At 38.7% G+C, this 22,352-nt stretch overlaps 1 protein-coding gene across 2 annotated transcripts in view; it reads right to left on the bottom strand.

Annotated features, from left to right (window-relative positions):
• The window catches only part of LOC129731141 (synaptogenesis protein syg-2), an 827,904-nt gene that overhangs the window by 378,114 nt on the left and 427,438 nt on the right, over window positions 1-22,352 (bottom strand). For both annotated transcript variants that reach the window (XM_055690922.1, XM_055690921.1), the window contains exons 7-8: window positions 18,443-18,646; window positions 18,218-18,369 (exon numbers count right to left, since the gene is read on the bottom strand). In XM_055690922.1, the coding sequence (XP_055546897.1) occupies window positions 18,218-18,369; window positions 18,443-18,646 (356 nt within the window). The remainder of the gene's footprint in view (window positions 1-18,217; window positions 18,370-18,442; window positions 18,647-22,352) is intronic.

A 22,352-nucleotide genomic window follows, 5' to 3' on the forward strand; every position in this document is an offset into this window, starting at 1 on the left:
GTGGTCCCCGTGGTTCTGTGGTTAGCGCAGTCGGTCGGCTAGCTCTCTCACACGGTTGTGGTATCGGGTTCGATTCTCGATCAAGTCGAGGATCTTTTTGAGGTGGGAATTTTCTCGACTCAGCACTGGGGTACGGTGTATCGTTGTACTTATCCTACAATGATGGTTTGCCACTCCCCCGGAAAGGGAGGTAACAGAGGCTGTTTTTCGGGGAACCTGGTTGAAATAGATATTTCAACCAGGTTTCCCGAAAAACAATCTAAAATGATCGGCTCGATGCACAGAAGCCAAAACTCGACTCCAGACGCCATTGTTATATTTAAGATGAAAACTTGCGGTTTCTATCCGGAAAATGTCTCCAAATACCATTTTGCAATCCAAGATGGCGACTTTCGGTGTCTGGGAAACAGCCGAAAATGACCAAATACCACCCAATATGAGTGTTTCTTTAACCAGAATGACGCTCAGAGGTCTTCCAATGTCACTTTTAAATCCAAGATTGCGACTTCCGGTTTCTGAAAAACAGCGGAAAGTGACCAAATACCTCCCAATGTATTTTCGGTATTTTAGGAATCGTAATGATGCACTGAAGCCACAAGTCGATCTCAGACAACATTTTGAATTGTAAGATGGCAATTTCCGGTTTCTAGAGAACAGCCGAAAATGGCTGATTCCCACCCAACATGATTATAACGGAACCAAAATGATACACAGGAGCTAAAATCGACAACAGACACCATTTTGAATGTTAAGATGACGACTTCCGGTTTCTGGTAAACAGCCGAAAGAGACCAACTAACACTCAATATGGATGTTTCCGGCACCAGAATGACGCTCAGGGGCCAGAAATTGTCTTCTAATGCCCTTTTGACATCCAAGATGGAGACTTCCGGTTTCTGAAAAACAGTGGAAAATGATCAAATACCAACCAATATGGGTATTTTCAGAATCGTAAAGATGCGCTGAATTGTAAGATGGCAACTTCCGGTTTCTGTAAAACAGCCAAAAATGGCCGATTTCCATCCAATATTCCGGAACCGGAATGATGCACACAAGCTGAAAATCGGTGTCTGGAAACAGCCGACACCGAACCAGAATGACGCCCAGAGGTCAGAAATTTATTTCACGGGTCTCCTACGAAAGGCAGGAAATCAAAAGGCAGAATCACGAAAAGCAGAATTACGAAAGGCAGAATATTTTATAAGGCAGAATAACAAATGGCAGAATCAAAAAATACTCCATTTTCTTTTTGACAATACACACTCGCGGTCTTTGGCTGACTCTATTGTCCAAGTGTATGCTGTCCTTACTCGCTACCGCTCGTTCGGACTTAACTAAGGGAAAGAAAACCTGTTTGAGAAATCCTAAAAAACCAGTAGATCAGTCGTTTGTATGCGAGAGGTCGCCGCTTCTGATGGCGGGTCGGCGGCCGGCTCGGACCACGGAAACCACGGCGGCTTTGTGCCGCCTTGGTTCCTTGCCTTCGATTATGCGTCTTCGCCGCATGAATTGTTTTATATTAATTATAACCAACTAGACTAGTGTAAGTTATACCTAACATCGAAAAATTATTCTCCGCGATGCCATGAGAGTCTTGAGGACCTGAGCCAAACCAGTTTGCGCGTTTCAGATCTAATAATTAGGCCTGATCCCATTGTTTTGATGGGTCATTGCTTGCGACCAGTTATAATGTCTGGTCACCAAATAATATTTGTTATATTGTTATATTGTAATTATTAAATAATAAATGTGGAGTAGCAGCTTTGATACCGTGACCAGGATTCGCACCAATTTACCATCACGCACTTGGCTATCGTGAGTCAGGTTTTGCTACCAGTGATTCTGCCTTTCGTGCTCTTCGAAATTCTGCCTTTTGAAATATTCTGCCTTGTGTGTACGGTCATAGTGTTCTGCCTTTCATGATTCTGCCTTTCGTGCTTCTGCCTTTTGTGATTCTGCCTTCTGTGGCGAACCCGGTTTCACATGTCATTTTGAAGTCCAAGATAACTACTTTCGGTTTCTGGAAAACACCCTAAGGTGACCAAATACCACCAATGAGTATCCCTGAAACCAGAATGATATGATGCAAGGAATTAAAAATTGACCTCAAACACCATTTTGAATTGTAACTTCTTGGAAGCAGCCCGACCCTAGACAACATTTTGAATTCAAAGACTGAATACCACTCAATACGGGTATGTACAGAATCCGAAAGTCGAGGATGTAGTCATTCCGATAAAACCAATCTTTTTAAATGATCTGGCCTTCCACTTTGATCATATTCTATAACCGATTCGTCGTGCATTTGCAGACTATAAGCAAATCGCAAGGATACAATGAATTTGGAATGTTTAAAATTATTTAATTAAACACAAAAACAGGCGGGACGAAGTTTGCCGGGTCAGCCACTAATATAATAAAACCTCAACAAAGGGCATGAAAAGAATTAAATACTCATAATTTTTATCTGGAGTTGATTTTCGTCCCCTGAGCATCATTCAGGTTTCGTCCATTAAATAATGATTTCGATGACAATTTAATTTAACCAAGAAAACCTAGACACTACAAAAACTTGAAACAATTTTTATTTCTGCTTCTGCAACTTCCTACAAGAAATATTGAATGCCTTGTATATAAAACACTTGGACAATTCAATTGGTGATAATGTTGCCGTGGTATGTAATGAGGAACAGCAGAAAATCTAGAAACTCAATTTTCATAAAATCAAGCCTGCTGTAACATATACAAAATAAAGGCATAATATTGTTCTAAGAGCTCAGTGAAAATATCAACCTCTTAAAAAAAAAAAAAAAAAATAATTGGAAATAATAAATAGCTCATTATTATTACGGATTAGGTAGGTACTTAGTGTTTCCTGGCATATGAAAAAAGGCTTGACAAAGTAATTTTATAAAAAAAATTTTCATCACCAATATTTAGTGGTTAATTTGTGAGTTCGAAATCCAATTTGTGGTAATTTGTGGTTAAGTGCTTTCCGAAAAAATTTACAGAAAACTGAGTCAAGCCATCTTGATACATGATTTTTCTTCTAATAAATCGGACAACGATGATATATACAGCAATCGAAAGCTCTTAATTTGTGGTTCACGAAAATGTAATTTTTAAAGTCAGCCATATACTTGAGTGTGACATCACATTTCAACTGAAAAAAAATAAATAAAAAAGTCACATACCTAAACACAGAGATCGACTCAGAATTATTTATAATATTTTCATTATTCATTTATAGTTCTACGATCCCTTTTTTGCTTAAGATTTGCTTTAGATAAAATAAATGACAATTTTTTCTCGCTAAAAAAGCATAATGTTCCTTAATTCTGTTTTACCGTGCATGTTCATTTATGAATGACGGCGCAATTTCATTAATTTTTAGTGTCTCTCAGTCCAATCGATACAAAACTGTGACAAAATGTAAATAAAAATGCTTGGTTATTGTAACATGTGAAGAAGATTTGGATTGCGAATTGATTGAAGAAGAGGAATTAAATATTGATGGTTTTTCAAAAATCAGCAATGATGCTGCAATTAATGTCTCGGCTTTCTATGTCGTCGATATGCGACTCCATCAGCAGCATTTTTGGACTAAGAACTAAACGCCTTTTCTAGTTATCTTCTATAATCTTCTTTTTCTTTTAGTTTCAGTTTTTATTTCAGTAAAATCGTTCTTATTGAGAAAAAATACATTCCTAACAAATTTCTCGATTTTCAATCAATAATCACTAAAGAAGGGGGAGGGGGATATAAAAACGTGACGTAATTAAGGGGGGGGGGGTCAAGGAAGTTGTGAGAACTTGTGACAAGGGGGAGGGGGGGGGGAGTTAATTTTTTCCAAATTTTGCGTGACATCATTAATGGATCGTCCCTTACAGGTAGCCCAACAGGCGCAGAATGGATGTGTAAATTTGTTGTCAAAAGGATATCGGTAACGAAAATGTACTCTCAAAGGAATGCAATCCAAATTCGACTGAATATTTTTCAGAACCTATAAATGGTTCGATTCCCAAAAAAATGCTTGAAAATTTGTCAATGTTTACAGCGCTCCCAGCATATGATAATACCGTTCAACGTTAATCGAGTGATGGTATTTTGTGAAGCATTTATTTAAGCTGCAGAAAAAAATATTGCGGCACCAAAAAGAGACAAAAAACTTTTTTCTTATTTTAGTCAGATTTTGGTTCTAGGTACTCCTCTGTGCGACGATGCCACTAGTAGCTTAACAGACCCGCGGACAGCAGACATCTTCTTTATTACTTTGCTCATAAGTTAGCACATATGCATGGAAAAATAACAGAAGAGCACAATTAAGTTTGATCCCGGCAGCTTATTTGAGCATTTGTTTCCGAAAGGCGACATCCATGATTTACGTAAAGCAAAAACTCGATCTTCAGACCCCCACCCCCCATATGTAACAAAACGTAACGCCAACACCTCCCCCCATAAAAATTACGTAACGCTGCAGAAGGATTACCTTGTTTAAAATGCTTGTTTTTGGAGAATCTCTCCAGAGATTTTTGGTTACGTAACGTTTAACTCACCTACCCCTCCCCCGTGTAACAAATCGTAACGCTCAAGGATACCCCCTCTCCCATATGAGCGTTATGTAATTTATGTATGCCGCTAAACATTTCTCAGAATCTAGGTGATGAAAAAGTGATAATTATTGTATGCAATACTTACTGGTTCTGGAAAATAATCCGTCGAATTTGGATTGCTTTCCTTTAAAAGTACATTTTCGTTACCGGTCAGAGATGCCAGATGTTTTCGAAAAATGTCTGTAACTGCTCGAAAAACCGGGAAAATTTGCTCGAAATCTGAGAAAAATCTATCCGTGATTTGAAAAAATTTCGCTTGCGCAGGCAAAAGTCTACAAAAATCTGCTCACATTTTAAGAAAATCTGCGCAAATATAAGAAAACTCGAACAAAAATCTGCAGAAACAAAAGGAAAACTGCAAATATCTGCGAATCAATAAAAATCTGCACTCGGACTATAAAAATCTGCGTTTTGCAGACAAATCTGCACATTTGGTACCCCTGTTACCGGTTTCCTTTTGACAACAAATTTTCACATACACATTTGGTTTCCTTTTTGACAACCAATTTACACATCCATTCTGCGCCTGTTGGGCTACCTGTAATCCAAGTATGATGACAGTTCTACAAGGTATGCTACATTTTTGTCTATCCACGCACGCACTCGTTATGAAAAATTTCGCGTTTTGTATGGAATTCAGAACTTTTTTGGAAATTTCGCGTTTTATGTTGTTTTATATCTGATTTTTGTGGTTGGAGAGTGAATCTCCAGTTGAAACACAGTAGAAATTGATATTAATTTAGATTTAGTGTGAAAAATTGCGACAATATGTCGAAATAAAATATATAAAAATGCTATATTTCTAATAACTGGAGCATAATCTTAGTCATTGTCATAGCTCATGACTTTTGTTACTGTATGAAACATAAGCGACTCTATTTAGAAGCGCTATTAGAGTACAAGAAAAAAACGAAAAGTGCAAAAAGGTTACCGGCAAATTGATGGAAAACAGCATGTTTTACCTAAACCGCAGCATGTTTATGTATTCCCCACAAATAAAACATGTTTCAACATCATTTCTATAACTTTTCAGGAAAGTAAGTTTTATAAGTTTAGTTTAAAATGCAGAATCATTTCAAATTTCATACAAAATTGGAAAAAGTTCATAACGATCACTAATACTAATGCATCGACGTGAATAGCATACCTTTTAGAACTGTCATCTATACTTGGACCTGTAATAGCCTAAGAGAAGAGTGGCCAAGATGATACCTCGGTTTGCTCCAGGTTTTTTGCTCCAAACATGATTGGTTGATTTTGACAGCACGCGTGTGTGACAATATTCAAAAGGGGTTCAGCTTGCCGTGTTGCTAAACAGTTGGTGTTCGACCCAATCATTGAGTAAGTAAAAGTGAAATATTGTGGACAAAATTTTGTTTTCGTTGCGACGAAAAAAGCAAAAAAGAATTTGAATGAAGTGCCAAGAGTTTGGTCGTAATTTTTTTTTGATTTCCCGAGAATGCAGAACCTGGCTAAAAATATGCGAAAAATCTGAAAAAGATATTCCAAATTTTAAAATCTTACGCAATAGTCGAAAATGCAGTGAAGGTATTTCTTTTTATTATTATGTTGTTTATTTAGTTGTTCGTGGTAACGTGAAATCAAGCTTTTCTTGAAAACAAGCAATTTTTCCCTTGCTTTTGCAAGAGGAAATAAGTGTTTCGCCAAATATTTGTCATTCTGCTCTCTATAAAAAGTCCGGAGAAGTCAGAATAAAAAAAAAAAGTTTGGCAGTGGTAGTATGATGATATAAATATGGACGAAGTTTTGTTGTTTTGTTTTATATGTTGTTTGTAATCCAATTTTCATTGTTGTGTTTTTTGTTAAATAAAAATATCAAATAAATAAATTTTTCTGGTTGCACTGGATTTTGCGTAAGGCAGACGAAAATACCGTTCAACCGAGGATATATTTCATAGCAAAGAAAAAGAGAAAGAAGCTCTTAGGTAATAGCATGGACTAAAGCATAGACTAAAGAGACATAGATATCCAAGTTGGGCTTCGCTGCATATAATCTCAAGGCAACACTATGAACTTGCCATCTGTAGGCCGTTGGGTGAACTAAAGCATATCCACTCGGAAAAATATCTTCGCACTCCTTATCATTTCAGTGGTGAGCTTGACCAGACACTCACACCCAGAAAAATATCATGTTACTTTCAATCAGATTTGTACGGCGGTTTTCAATCGACTTTACAATATATTCTTGATGATTTGCAATTTCAATTTATTACAATGCAATGAACTGCAATGAAACCTCGCGTAATTTTACAAATTAGCATGAGCCACACAATGTAAACATCTCATAGATACTCTCATCGAATTGTCGAAGGTGACGAAAAGAAAAAAACAGCTTCATATTCACTTAAATTATTTTAACGTTGTTTATGTTGGTGTTAACGTTGGTGAATTTTGACGAAATAAGTTATGCTAGGCTCTACTACTCCTTGTAAGTGAATTAAGAGGATATTAAGAGACGTATATAAAAACGATTTTCACACAGTAATGTAAAACCTTAGTTAAAAATAGCGTTTAGCGGTATTCACCAAAATAAATATTGCATCGTTTTTAAATAGAACTTAAAAGGATGAGTGAAAATTTACAAATTTGATTTTCTCCGTTCTTTTTTTTTTTTTTTTTTCACATAACATTTATTTGACACGGCACAAATACAATTCAATGTTTAACGGCGCCAATTATATCTGATGACTTAAAAACTAAAGCAAATTTTTTATCCTCGCTGCCGACTACGAGCTGAAATTAAGTCTAACTTAAAACTAGCATGGGATTTCCAATCAGTGTTTTGTTGTTCAATGGTCGTCTGATAATCGTCGAATGGCATGTATGGATTCGTTCTGCTGAGCCACGATGTCGTGAGTTGGGACAGAGGCTCGTAGTCCTTGGGTCCTGGTTCTATTGTGCGGGGTCTGGTTGCTGGTTTTGTGCTTAAGGTTCAAACGTGTTCTTGTCGTTTTGTTGGGTGTAGACGGAGGGGAACGGGACTAGACTGGGGCGTGGATGGATTTCAGGAAAACGTATATAAGGGACATGTAGGATAGGTCACGGCTCGCCAAGACATCACGAACAGGAACAGCCGGCTGTCTACCCTCGGCCTGCAGGGAAGCTATTAAGTTAGACCTGGCGTCACGGTGTACAGGGCATGACCAAACCACATGCTCTATGTCGTGATAACCTTCACCACAGGCACAGATACCACTTTCCCCGAGCCCAACACGACGGAGGAGCGCGTCAAATCTATAGTGATTGGACATAAGCCGGGACATCACGCAAATGAAATCCCGACCTACATCCAACCCCTTGAACCACGGGTTCGTCGATACTTTGGGGATTATGGAATGTAACCACCTTCCCAATTCCCCTCTGGTCCAAGCATTTTGCCAACTGATGATCGTATTCTGACGTACAAGTGCGAAAAATTCATTAAAGGCAATTGGTCTTTTATAAATATCACCGTTTGTTGCGCCCACCTTAGCCAAAGAGTCCGCTTTCTCATTACCCGGTATCGAGCAGTGAGAAGGGACCCACGCTAAGGTAATCTGAGTAGATTTTTCGGATAAAGCACTCAGATGTTCCCGTATTTTCCCCAGGAAATACGGAGAGTGCTTAACATCTTTCATCGATCGGAGAGCCTCAATGGAACTGAGACTGTCCGTAAAGATGAAATAATGGTCCGTGGGCATTTTTTCGATAATCCCTAGGGTGTACTGAATTGCAGCTAATTCTGCGACGTAAACAGAAGCAGGATTATCGAGCTTATGGGAGACGGTTAAATTGTTATTGAAGATACCGAAGCCAGTGGACCCATCAAGAAGTGATCCGTCAGTGTAGTACATATTGTCGCAGTTGATGTTTCGATATTTATTGGAAAAAATTTTAGGGATCTGCTGCACGCGTAAATGATCCGGGATTCCACGAGTTTCTTCTATCATGGATGTATCGAAAAACACAGTAGAATCAGAAGTATTTGATAAGTCGACACGATTTGGAATATTCGAAGAAGGGTTAATATTTTGGGACATGTGATTGAAATACAATGTCATAAAACGGGTTTGAGAATTAAGTTCGATTAACCTTTCAAAATTTTCAATCACGGGACGGTTCAAGACCTCACATTTGATTAGAATACGAGAAGACAGGCTCCAGAAGCGGTTTTTCAATGGTAGTACTCCAGCTAAAACCTCCAAACTCATCGTATGGGTCGACTGCATGCAACCTAAGGCGATACGCAAACAACGATATTGTATTCGCTCCAGTTTGATCAAATGTGTGTTTGCTGCGGAGCGGAAGCAGAAACACCCGTATTCAATAACAGACAATATCGTTGTTTGGTAAAGCCTTATAAGGTCTCCTGGATGGGCTCCCCACCATTGTCCGGTTATTGTACGAAGAAAATTCACTCTTTGTTGACATTTTTTCATCAGATACCTCACGTGACAACCCCAGGTGCCTTTAGAGTCGAACCAGACACCAAGATATTTGTGTACCAAAACCTGAGAAATCGTTTTACCCATTAATTGTGTTTGAAGCTGAGCAGGTTCATGCTTCCTAGAAAAAACTACTATCTCAGTCTTCTCCGGAGAGAATTCGATACCTAGCTGTAAAGCCCAAGCAGACAAATTGTCCAAGGTATCTTGCAATGGTCCTTGCAAATCGGCAGCTTTGGCTCCTGTAACAGAGATTACACTGTCGTCTGCAAGTTGTCTTATCGTGCATGAATTTGCCAGACATTCGTCGATGTCATTTACATAAAAGTTGTAAAGAAGGGGGCTTAAACATGAGCCCTGGGGAAGACCCATGTAGCTAATGCGAAAAGTTGCCAAATCGCCATGCGTAAAATGCATGTGCTTTTCGGACAACAAATTGTGCAAAAAATTGTTCAAAATTGGAGAAAATCCTTGTCGGTGAAGTTTACCCGAAAGAATGTCAATAGAAACGGAATCAAAAGCCCCCTTAATGTCCAAGAACGCAGACGCCATTTGTTCTTTACGAGCATACGCCAGCTGAATATCTGTTGAAAGCAACGCAAGACAATCATTCGTCCCTTTGGCACGGCGGAAGCCAAATTGAGTTTCTGATAGTAGACCATTTGATTCGACCCAGTGGTCTAAACGACGGAGTATCATTTTTTCCATCAATTTCCGGATACAGGATAGCATTGCAATCGGCCTATAAGAGTTGTGATTAGAAGCTGGTTTCCCTGGTTTTTGGATGGCGATCACCTTCACTTGCCTCCAATCCTGCGGTACAATGTTTTGCTCCAGGAACTTATTGAACAAGTTCAACAAGCGCCTCTTGGCATTGCCGGGTAGATTCTTCAACAAGTTGAATTTGATTCTATCTAATCCAGGCGCGTTATTGTTTTCTCCGTTCTTTGCAAATATTAATAAACCGATTTAAACATTCAACCAAGGAATATCGAAATTGATAATGAATGAGATCACAAACAATAATCTGCAACGGAAGCTACAAACCGAATAGAAGAACATTCTACAGCATTATTTGACGGCTGAGGCAGAATTATTAACCCAACCAGTTCCGCAAAGGGATTAAAGCTGTATAGTGGTTCGCAATCGACTATTAAAATTGGTACAAACAACAAACGAGTTATGCTAATGATGACTAGAGCAAGATATCTGACTTCATACATTTTGCTCGCAACACCTTTATAACGGTGCCATCTGATAACCTTAAAACTGTGATTGTTAGCAAAATCGATTTATCATGCTCAATCCGCTAGATGAAAACGAAAACAAGATGGCAATACTGTATGAGGATATTGAAAATTAATGACAGGACCATATAATGATATTGAAAAACATGCTTCACCATTCACCACCTTGTCGTCGTCACCAAATTAACAGTATACAAATTAGTTCAAATTTCGTTCACGCGCAGCAAAAATCGTGTCCGCTGCATACTGCAAGAGTGACGTATTGTGTACTAGTCATCTTTGGTTATGCTTAAAAACATGTTGTTGAAACGGCTATGAACGATTAGTCATACTATCATCGAAATAAATAATTCATATCATGGTCATCTCAGACATTGACATTTATTTTCCTCCTGTTGTAATAAATTATTATTATTATCTAGACCATATAGATTAGTTTGTTAAAAACACCGCACAAATCTGACCCAGCCTAAAAAGATAGCAATTACCTTAATATTTTTCTGTGTGTGCTCATTAAATGTAGTTCACCCAACCGCCATCATACTCGGAGGGGCGCCATATTTTTGTTGCCCGTATTGTTGGTTGAGTTGGATATCTATGTTTCAATAATCTAAGGTAATAGCAAGTGTGTTGGCTAAGTTCCCCGAATCTTGATATTTACCATATTCCCCACAAGCACGCTCAGTATAGCAGTGACAAACACCGCAAACAGCCAACGCCACTAGCGGCCAGTAGCATCATCAATCAATAAACAAAAAGTAAAACTACGTGAACAATGAAACACAACTTTCTGTACACACATTGTAGTAATTATGAATGTAGTAATTATGACTTAAAAAATTACATTTTCGTGAACCACAAATTAAGAGCTTTCGATTTCGATATATCATCGTTGTCCGAGAAAAATCATCAAGATGGCTTGACTCAGTTTTTTTAAAATTTCTCGGAAACCACTTAACCACAAATTACCACAAATTGGATTTCGAACTCACAAATTAACCACTAAATATTGGTGATAAAAGAATTAAAAAAATTACTTTGTCAAGTCATCTTGATTTATGCAAAAATGAAGTATTTTCCTGCTATCATCAGTGATTCTGCTTACCGAATAACGTACATGCTGTTCGAATCAGCCGTCGCAAAGTGTAGTCAATGGTCAATTCGAGAACAACTTTCGAATTGCTGTTTATCACATGACAGAAACAGGGGTAGGGTGTCAATGAAATTCGTTTAGCGGTAGGGTTCAAAAATTTCATCTTCTCGAAAAAAGTCCCCATGCAAACCTTCTGTTGCATTTTTAGAAATAGTGTATAGTTACAAAAGAAGAATGAAAACTACAGAAAAAAAAATACAATATTTTTCTCTCCAGGTTTTTAGTAGGTTAGGTTTCACTAGAATTTGTTTAATGAAATCACTCTAGCAACAGACCTGGATCCAGGCGGCCGTTTTTTCAGTAGGGAGATCAGAGGGGGGATTCAGAGTTTATATTGTGTGCTCTGCCACAAACGGTGACATATCAACACTATTACATATATTTTAAATTATATTTTATCAAAAGATTGTAGTTGCTCCCGCAGTTATGTGAATATAATTGTAGAAAAATTGTAAACCTTCTTGTCAGACAAAAAAAATGAATTTAAAATTAAAACCTTAATCTTATCTTACACCTATCTTACTGACTATAAAGTAAGCTAAACGTTGTAATTGAGGATTGCAACGATTTCAACGGGACTTATTGGTAATTTGGTTCAACATATTTTCTAATACTTCCACATTAGTAAGCCTGTGTAGTTCATTCGTACAAAACCAGCGAGGACCCTTCAATATCATTTTCAAAAGTTTATTTTGAACCATTCTTCTTTCTGGTTGTACAACAACATGTCTAAATAAGGACTGCATATAACATTGCTGGTCTTAATATTTGTTTGTAAATTAACAGTTTATTCTTAAGACAAAGTACAATGGAAATTTCTACAAGTAGTGTCCCAGCTCGTGATTCATACGCATGCGCAACTCTCTGCTTTCGGTTTGTACTCCACCCAAAATTGCTGCCCAAAATTTTCAATTCAAATACGGCCGGTGCGCATATGTCCTCCATAAGCAGCGTCACGTTTTCGAAATTATAGAGAATTACTGGTATAACTCCACAAAGAACTACTGGTCTAATTATGGTTTTGTGCTTCCTTAGTTTCGTGTGGCGCCGTATACTCCTGGATCAAAGCGTCCTGCGAAGGCCAAAGAAGGCCCGAGTTTTCAGCTGGAATACGTCGGTGGATCTCCTTACTTGTGTTATTGTCGGTGGTTACCAGAGATCCCAAATATACAAACTCATCTATCACTTCGATTTCATCGCCGTCCATTGTCACCATTCGTGCGAGGCGATTTTTGTTTTTTTTTATTTTCACGCATTGATTGCTAGCACAAGCCTCCTAGCCTCCACTTCTGGTCTGGCGTAGATTTCTTCCGCCGTCGCAAAGTGTTTCGTAATAACGTCGAAGCCTATGAGTTGACTACCTTTGCTGAAAACCGTGCCTTTCGTTTTGATGGCCGCTCGTCGAATTATATCCTCTGCGAGCTTTGAAGAGATTCGGGAGTGTCCCCGATAAGCACACATAACACATTACTCGATACACGGTAGCTTTAATAAGTTGTGTCAGAGTATCTGGAAAACCGTAGTCGTGCATTATTTGCCATAGCTGGTCTCGATCGACTGTGTTATACGCTGCCTTGAAGTCCAAAAAGACGTAATGTTTAGGCATATCGTACTCCCGGCTTTTTTGAAGGATCTGCCGGTGAGTGAGGATTTAATCCGTGGTAGCGCGTCTTATTTGTGTGAAGTCCGCTTAATTCTGCCCTAAGAATCGTTTTTCTAGAGGCGAAAGAGGCGGAGTGGAATTTGGAAGAGGACTTTATAGGTGGCGTTGATCAACGTTATGCCACGGTACTTTCTGCATTGTGGCCGTTTGCTTTAATTATACATGGGGCATACAACTCCTTCCATCCATTCCTCCGGTAGTCTCTCTTCCTTCAAAGTCTCGGAAATTACATAGTAGAGTTTCGTTGCTAGTGCCTCTTGGCCGTGTTTATAGGGCTCTGCCAGTAGTCTGTCTTTACCTGCGGCTTGATTGTTACTTAGTGACCCAATTTCACGTTTGATCTTCAATATATCGCGAACTTGGACACTGTTATCGTTTGTAGGCACTTGAAGTTTAACCTCCCTCACGCCTTCTTCCATGCTATTGATCTTAAGCAGACTTGTTCAAAAGCTCAAGGGCTCCTGGATGATGAGCAGTGTAGTACGGAATTCCACCGCTACGTGGCGCCAATGAGCACACAGTTCTTCTTATTGAGATCTTCCCTTAACTAGTGATTCCGACTTCCTAGAAAGTTGTGGTTTTCAGCAAACTTTAAGCTTCTGCTTGATGAATAGCTTAGTTCAGGATTCTGCCGTTGTGAGGCGCTATTTTAACCTAAACTTTTCTCACGATCCCGACCTACAAGAAAGATGCGAACTTCGGCAAAGCTTAAGGGTTTTTGGATGGTGGACGAGTTAGTGTAAAATTCTACCTATACGTGGCACTTGTGTGCACGCTATTTCTCACGTTTTGACCTTGACTTACGCAGCAATTCTTTTAAAAATTTGTCGTCTTCGGCAATGCCAGCAGAACATTTCATTCAAGAATTTGTATCGCACATCTACCGCAACTGTTTTCATACCGTGGAGTTCAAGTTTTCCCTATTCCTATCTAATAAATTATGCAAAGAATGCTTTAATTTCTTTTAAGAAATTGTGTTGAAAGAGTTGCTGAATAATTTAATTTTCTAAGTTTTTGATTTATCGAGATAAATTCATTTTGATTTTTATAAAACTAAACGTATACTATAGCTAGTTAGTGGACTCTTAAATTCTATTGTCTACTCCATTGTGTCGTTTTTCCGGCGTTTCAATTGAATCATTCAAAACATAATTTTTGATTATATTTCTTTTGGTTTCGTAAGAACTTTTCTGTTCTTGTGGTGAGTTTCTCAGCACGCTAAGGTTGAATTCTTTTCATTTATGGCTTTCTGGATTAGGTGTTTATGGGTTGATTTAATTATTAAATAAACCACAGAAATAAACATTTTTTAATTTTTCCTTGTAAAAAAATGTTCACGTGGTCAAGAACAGGGAGGGGGGAAGGTGGTTTGGTCAATGTTTACACTTGTCCAGGAGAGGGGACGGTGGAGTCTAAAATGACGAGTTTTGAATCCACGTGGAAAGTGGACGGCTCCATATCAAACTGTCACTCATGCCATTGAAGTTCAATAATGAGCTAAATACGGAACACTTCTGATTCGGTTAATTGTACCAGATTTGTCTTTCAAATTAAAGATAATTTAAATCTATTTAGAACCCACATTTTACTTTTGATTTCGTCATAATTTATTATCAAAATACTCACTGACACCGATCACATGTAGCTACTCCAAACTCTCAACTTCAACTCTTTTGGACAATGTCGAAAAAGTTTTCATTAGAAACATGTAAAACTTTTTAGTTTTGTACTTAGTTTGACACTCAAACGGAAAGCTCAGACAGCTTGAAAACCCCTTGTTAGTCTGTTGTCTTCCTTCGGCGTTGGCGGAAGCGCATTGTACGCCCACTTTAACCAGCTGAGACAGTTCGAGAGTCTGATTTATTGGCTACAAATGTGTCCCTTGATCGCACCCAACCCGGCAGTAAGACACCCGCAATATAAGCCTTCACAGCAGGACGTCACTGGCGCTAAAGAGGCGACAGTCCGAAGAAGTTTCCACCGGGAGTAATTATAATTCTTCGAACGGATAAAGAAGTTACGACGTTCCAAATTGGATTGCCGACGCAGGACAGCAACGGAACCCGGGGCTTGGTATATTTGAATTCAAAGTTTGTCGCAGAATCACTCCCAGGATGGCGTTTGGCCTGGCCAATGACCGAAAGAAGCCATCTTGAACCGACAGGGGTGACCTTTTTCTGCTAAATTTGAAATGGGATAATTTTAGTCTAAAAGAACAATTAATTGCACCTTTCAGCGGATTCGGGCCGACCTTTCTTTGGAAGGGATGACAGTGGATGGATCGTTCTCGTCCACTTTACGACAATTAATCCACTGCAGGGATGATTAAAAAATGGCACTTTCAGGGTAGGGTACTAAATTAGCTTCTATTACCGAACGAAAGCACATCTTGATGTGCTGCACTGTACTCCGACGAAGGTTTTCAAGCGAACAGGTGTTAGTTACGAATTCAAGGTAATTAAGCGCTACGTGATAATGTGACATACGTAATCGTTTTGTGTAGATAATACAGTGTTTTAAAATAAAAATTTCAAGGAAATGGCTGTGTCAGTAAACAGCATAAGCGATTTAAAAATTTCCCTTCATTTGCATATATCCATGTGTGACCTACATACTCTGGATCCCCACGGTGCCAAGGATTACACAAGAAAAAAAATCACCCTCTCTGGGAAGCGTTGACCACAAATACCCTCTAGCTATTCGTGGCTGCCGCTTCCCACCGCTAATGATTCCGAGCGAATTTACGGCACGAAAATACCCTGTTCCATTAGCATAAACATCTATTAAATATTTCCCATTATGAGCCAGCGTAAAGTAAAAGTTTTTTCTCGCACTCGCATGTTCTGTGTGCTGGGCAGAGCACAATTGGCTTACATACACAAATACATACGCAGTTCGTTCGTATGAACAAAGCCAAACTGGTACGTTTTATGTCCCGTGGGGAACGGACACAAAGCTCGCGCATTTCGCAGAATCGCAACACCGACCGTTGGCGGCTACTTTCAACGTTGATAACCGGACGCGTGTTAGGATAGGAGAGATTGCATGAGAAGCGAGAAGGGATTCATATATCCAGAGAAAAAGTATAATGACGAGAAGGAATTGCGCTTCTAGTCGATTTGGTTCGGTGTGGAGGACCACTAAAGTGTAGTAGTAAATATGGATTGCTGTTGGTTTTCCCTGGAAATAATTATGTAGGGAATTAATGCTAGGTGGGGTTTTTTCCAATCGCCACTTTGGTTAGTTTCTATGTTCTATTACAGCCGCTTTGAGTATTACAATCTTATTTGCATGTACTAACAAACAACTTTTCGCTATAAGCTTCACGAACTTTTTCTAAAGAGTTAAACTCGTCATTAAAAAATTACGCATATGATTTATTTAGGTGTCAACTTTTTAAGTCGATTTTAAAGTTTACTTGATTTCAATGATTATAAAAAAATCCCTGGAAGTTGGATCCGTTATTCAATGAGTTATTTAACTTGTTAATTAAGGAGAACATTTTTCTTGTCGAAATTAAAACCTCAGCTTTATTTCTTATCTCTCAACGACTTTTAAAAAGATATCTTAGTACAAGTTGTATTCTACAGAAAATTTCATTCCCACCACGGTTGCTTATATTTCCAAGAACGTTTTTTATAACTCAATATAACTGAACATTCTTTCCCAACGGACTATCCTTCTAACAGCGATTTATTCGCTCGGAGGAAAATCATTTCTATCCCATTATTCCTGGGCGGTAATCTGCGGAGATAACATGTGCCTCCGAGCGGCAATGATCGTTAGGCTGTTGTTACGGGCTTTGAAGTTGGAAATTTGTTTGTCGCGCACATCAGCAAACCCTGCCTGCCCGGTAGGCGCGTCTCGGAGCCCAGGCCGAGCAGCATTTTCAATTCTATTATTCGCAATTTCCATGTAATAACAAATCTCTCCTACCGGTAACGACATTTTACAATCAACAAGATCAATAAAAGCCTACCGGCGAAAAGATGTGTCATCACTACCGAGCCAAGCCAAACCAGGCAGTCAGGAGGTTCGTGTCAGGTTGTTCCTCCGTATCAGCAACAATAACAATAATATTTTCCTCCCCGAGTGGCGGGCGGCGTCTGACACTTAACCTGGCCGATAGAATAGTGCGCTGTTGTGTAGCAAGCAAAAGGGTGCAAAAGGTTAAGAAATGTTGCCAGTGTCAATATCTTGCGAGCCTGCCGGATAACTTCGAAGTGATGGAAAAGTCGTCGTCGTTATCAACGCCTCTACAGGAACCGACACCCTCGCGATCAATTGTTGGAAACTGTCGGAAAAAGGTTTCCCCTAATAGCTGCTATCTAGGGGTGGCATGTTAAACGGTACGTAGGCCGGGACATTATTATGTTCTCTAATGACATAAGTCTATTCAAATACGGGCCTGAAAAGGCTCGAATATCCCCTTTTCCTAATTCCTTGAAATTCTCACCAATTTGCTGCACACTCCCGATGAGTTTTCCTGTCGTCACTGGGATGGGACAAATGCCCGGACTATTTCGCAAAAGGCAACACCAGAAAGGCTCGGAGCCAGTGGATGATTGTCATTTCGATGCGGAGATATTAACTATTCAACATAACGTCTAATACTCGTTTCTGTAAGTCTTGAAGATTATGTATGTGTGTGTATGTATGTTTGTGTTCATTTTCGGTCTAAGCGTTGCTGAGTTTGGCTGTACTGTTTTTATGTGTCGCATCCTTTCCGATAGGACAATCTCTAATCGTCTTCGAGCAGCTCACAGTTTTGAACCATTTAATGAAGGAAAATCAATTAGTACAACCCCAGCATGGTTCCACTTGGGGAATAGGTTGTACGATAGGACAGTATGATGCGTCAGAGGAAATTGGAATGAATTTAACCCAAGGACCGAAAATTTCTGGTGTTTATAACCGTGATAAAAGTTTACGGCCACCAACTGTGCTGTCGAGCGGGAAAAAGGAATCGCCTCAAGATTGTAGCAGAAGAAAGTGCCCAAAATTAAACTTTCGATGTTGTTATAAAACCTCCTCCGTTTCGAGAGGACGTACAAAGAGAGATTTTAGCTTCGATGATAAAGAAATTCAATACTTACCGTTTGGTTTGTCGCAGTCAGCTGCTCCCCTTCCTTCCACCAGGTAATTTTAGCCGGTGGTCTCGAACCACTAGATTGGCACTGGATAATGTACCGACGGTCTGACGATAGAGGCGTGCTGCCGTTGATGATTTCCACCGCCAGGGGACGCACTGCGTTCAAAAGAACAAAAAAAAAACGTTTTTAAACCATCTTCCTAAACTGATACTTAAGTAAACAACTTACATCGCAGCTCAATCGTAACGTTGCTGGTGACGTTACGTTTGAAGAAGTTGCTCGCCTGACAGCTGTACACACTGTGCTGATGATCGCGCGATAAGTTCCGCACTACCAGCTTGCTGCTAAGCGTCGCCTCGTGCCCGTGTTCCATCATCGTGCTGGGCAAGATTTTGCCGTTACTCGACCAGACGATCTTGGGTGTTGGGATTCCTGTGAGAAGAAGGGATAAGATTCGTTACCAACCTTGGTGTTTTTGAAATCAAGAAGGAGTATTACTTTTTGAATTAAAAAAAAACTTAGTTCGATTTCGAGGTTTAAATTTTGAACTTATGTCGTTAGTATCGTGATTCATAGCTTCAGAGTTGAACTAAGGGCTAATTTCTGATATTTGACATCACGTTTTGGTCATATAGGATCATTTTTGAAATATTCCCATCAGTTTTTATGTTTTATGATTTTAATTTTTGATTTTAGATTTCGGATTGAATTCTTAAATTAAACTTTCATAGTTCTTATTTCAATTTCGGTACTCAGAATCAATTTTAGTGTTCTAATTTTGGATTCGAGGTTGAGAATTTTGAATTTTGAATATTAAGGAGTGTTGAATTTTGGAGTGTTTGGGACCTGAAATTCCGTCTTAACTTGCAATTCGATACTACGATTTCAAATTTAAATATTAAATTCAAAAATTCTAGGCTGCAGAAACTCGATTTTTAGATGTCCGACTTTGGGTAGTGCATTGTAACATCAGGTTTTAACTAAAATTTTCTGAAAAGCTTTCTAAATTTTTCTGCTTGAATCCAGTTTGAATCTCGGATTTCGCTGTCGCTGTTTCTTTTTAGGATTTCTGAGTTCGGATTGAAAAATTTAGTTTAAAAGCTTGAAATTTGAATTTCGTGATTGAAATTCTGGACAAAAAGTTTTAGTGCTCCGTAGTTCGGGGTCAGATATTGTATTTGTCAGAATTGTAATATTCTGACTTTTTGAATATTGGCTTCAAGGTTCAGAATCCTAAAAGATCTTTATTTCGTTTTCTTCAATTTCAACTTCCAGATTCCGTTTTTTTCTAAATCAAACATCATAATTTATTTCATATTCGTTATTCGTACCTCAGTATTTTTTTTATTTTCAAAATAAGTTCATTCCAATTTTATTTTTTTTTATTCTCGCTTATTTTCCGTCGGTCTAGTTCCGCCACTGTTGTGGCCAATCACCGACGCCCAGGGAGGCGACTCCACACCCAGGACCCTAACTCACGACCCGTTTATTTACGGACCGGCGCCAACGGCTTTACTTCCTCATGCGATGGAAGGCGTGATCCCAGAGATTTTTCGCCTCAGAAAATCTCCCGGTGTCGGCTAAGATTGAATCTAGCCCAGTTGGGTTGGTTGGCGGAGACGTTACCAACCACACTAGGCCCCCGCTCTATTCCAATTTTAGTTCACTTAAACTTTTGATAATGAGATTCTTAGCAAAACACATCCTCTACACTTGTCACTACTTTTTTCCTTAAAAAAATATGGCAAAGGCTCTTTGAATACTCACTAGTAATAAATGGTATGGAAGATATTCACTGTTTCAAATTTTCTGATTTTTTTTCTCTAAGTTTCATTGTGTGAACTGTTCTGTACAGTAGCGTTATGCGACTAGTTATGGATAAGAAAAATACTGCTTCAAAAGAAATTTTAGGGTGTCATCATGATAACGACAGCAAGCGTCTCGTTGATAACGTCATTTTCGCTTTACCTAGTGGACCTGTATACCGTGCTGGATCGAAACCCGTACAGTATCGAAATCCGTACACCTTGATGTTTTTCTTCAGTTTTAAGCATTATACAATTGAAAATTCATATGATAGTTACATGTACATATACGATGAGTTGTTGGCCTTCTGTTAAATTAAACTATGCGCCAGTAGGCCATGAAATAAAAATATTAAAAATGAAAAATCAATCGTGTATCGGTTTCAGTTGTCATTTCGTTGTATCGTTAGAGAATTTACTAAGGAAACGTTCTTCAGATAAAAACGATTTTCAAGTGGGATATAAGTGTTTTACTCTGTGAATCTTTTTAAAATTGATGGAAAAGGTAAGTCTTAGTCATTTTCGAGCTGTATATTGTCTAATAAATAGTGTAAGTTGTATTTATTCAACAAAAACTGTGCCGTACGGATTTTGATTCTTTTTATTTGCTTGAAGCAAAATCCGTACAGCGTGTGTATCATGCATATATTGTTGAACTTTCTTCTTGTTTTCAGCATATAATGGAAGAAAACAAGGGTAAATATACGGCAAACAATTTTAAACGAGCTGTGACTGAGGTGCGCAAGGGAAAGTCGTACCGGGAAGCTTCGAGAGGTTCCGGCGTTCCGGTTACTACGAAACGCTATGAAAATTGCACTATTTCAGCTGATATCAAAAATTAGAAAACCGTGTGAAATTTTAGGAGCCAGTTGATCCTCAAAATATACTTATTCGGTAATTTAAAGATAAATTAAAAATAAAAGATGTTCATTTTTGTACTTCTTCATCTATACGGAGTTTGATTTATTGTTGTATGGACTTTGATCCAGTCTATATCGCGTGTGTGCGGATTCCGATTCAGAAGTGTATGGGTTATGATTCAGACAAAAAACTGTGTACGGATTTTGATTCAAAACATGTTCTATTTAAACATGATTTTTTCGAGTTTCGGAGTGATTACAATCATTTTGCTGGAAAATAGTGATAAAATATAAGTAGACCTATAACTAAACATGTCAGTTTAAAGCAATATGTGATTTCTTGATTTTACATTGACCGTCGAAGATTATCATGTGCTTAGGTGTACGGATTTCGATCCAGCACGGTATTAGAGAAATGACAAGGCACTCACTGTTAGGGCAAATGTCACACCCAATTTTGACGTTGACAGTTGCCTTAATGGTGAGTGCCTTGTCATTTCTCTAATATACAGGTTCACTAACTTTACCAAAGGAACGGTGAGTATCATTTAGTTGGTTTTTCAGAAGATTTTATTTCGTGACCGTGAACGATGAGCATGAATTATTTCACCGGAATATGATAGCTCGTTTCAAGGATAAAATTCTAGGATTATATTCTTTCGGAATAAACCCGAAATTGCCTTGCCGCAAATCCGCTAAAGTTGCATTAGCATAGTGTGACAATGCAAGGTCTGGCCAAAACACTACTTTGTCATTTTGATGGTACTTATATTCTAAGTTTTAAACCCATTTTATGCAGATACTTATTCACCGTTTTTGGATCAATCTGATATTTATTGCCTAGCTCACGATATGATTTCGCCGACCGACCAAGCGTTTCCGTCCTCAATTTCGCTGGAACTATGCTCTCTTGAAAAGTGTGTTTTCGTCTGGAACCAGATTTTCTTTTGAAGGTATTTCCATTCTCGAAGAATTTAACAATAATGTATATAGATGTTTTTTTTTTTATATTCAAGATCTTTGGTGAAACACTTCACTTTTAGATTTTTCTTTATTTCGCTCACAAAAACTAAAAAGTAAATTACGACGGTCATCTTCCGAAAACGCCTTTTTCTGGAAAGTGGAAAAGGATTTTTCGATTTGGGCAGCACTTCGAGATCGTAGACCAATTTTAAAGTTGATCGAATTTTTTTTCCTCACAAGTTACAAATCGGAACAATCGGCATGGACCTTGGTAATGAAATGAGGACTACGGGACATGGCACTGCAAATCACTCCACTTTTCAGGACGCGACAGGATAGTCTACGACGAGCAACTTCAAAGTCGTAGCGCTGCAGGAGCTTTGTTGGACTGGACAGAATGTATGGAAAAGCGTACTACTTTCTACCAGAGCTGTGGAACTACCGCCATGTGCACTGCCCACATGGAGCTTTAGCAGGTCTACGATAGCTGCTCGCGATGAGACGTGGATT

Source organism: Wyeomyia smithii, chromosome 3, assembly GCF_029784165.1.
Source record: "Wyeomyia smithii strain HCP4-BCI-WySm-NY-G18 chromosome 3, ASM2978416v1, whole genome shotgun sequence".
In the NCBI taxonomy this organism is placed as follows: Eukaryota; Metazoa; Arthropoda; class Insecta; order Diptera; family Culicidae; genus Wyeomyia; species Wyeomyia smithii.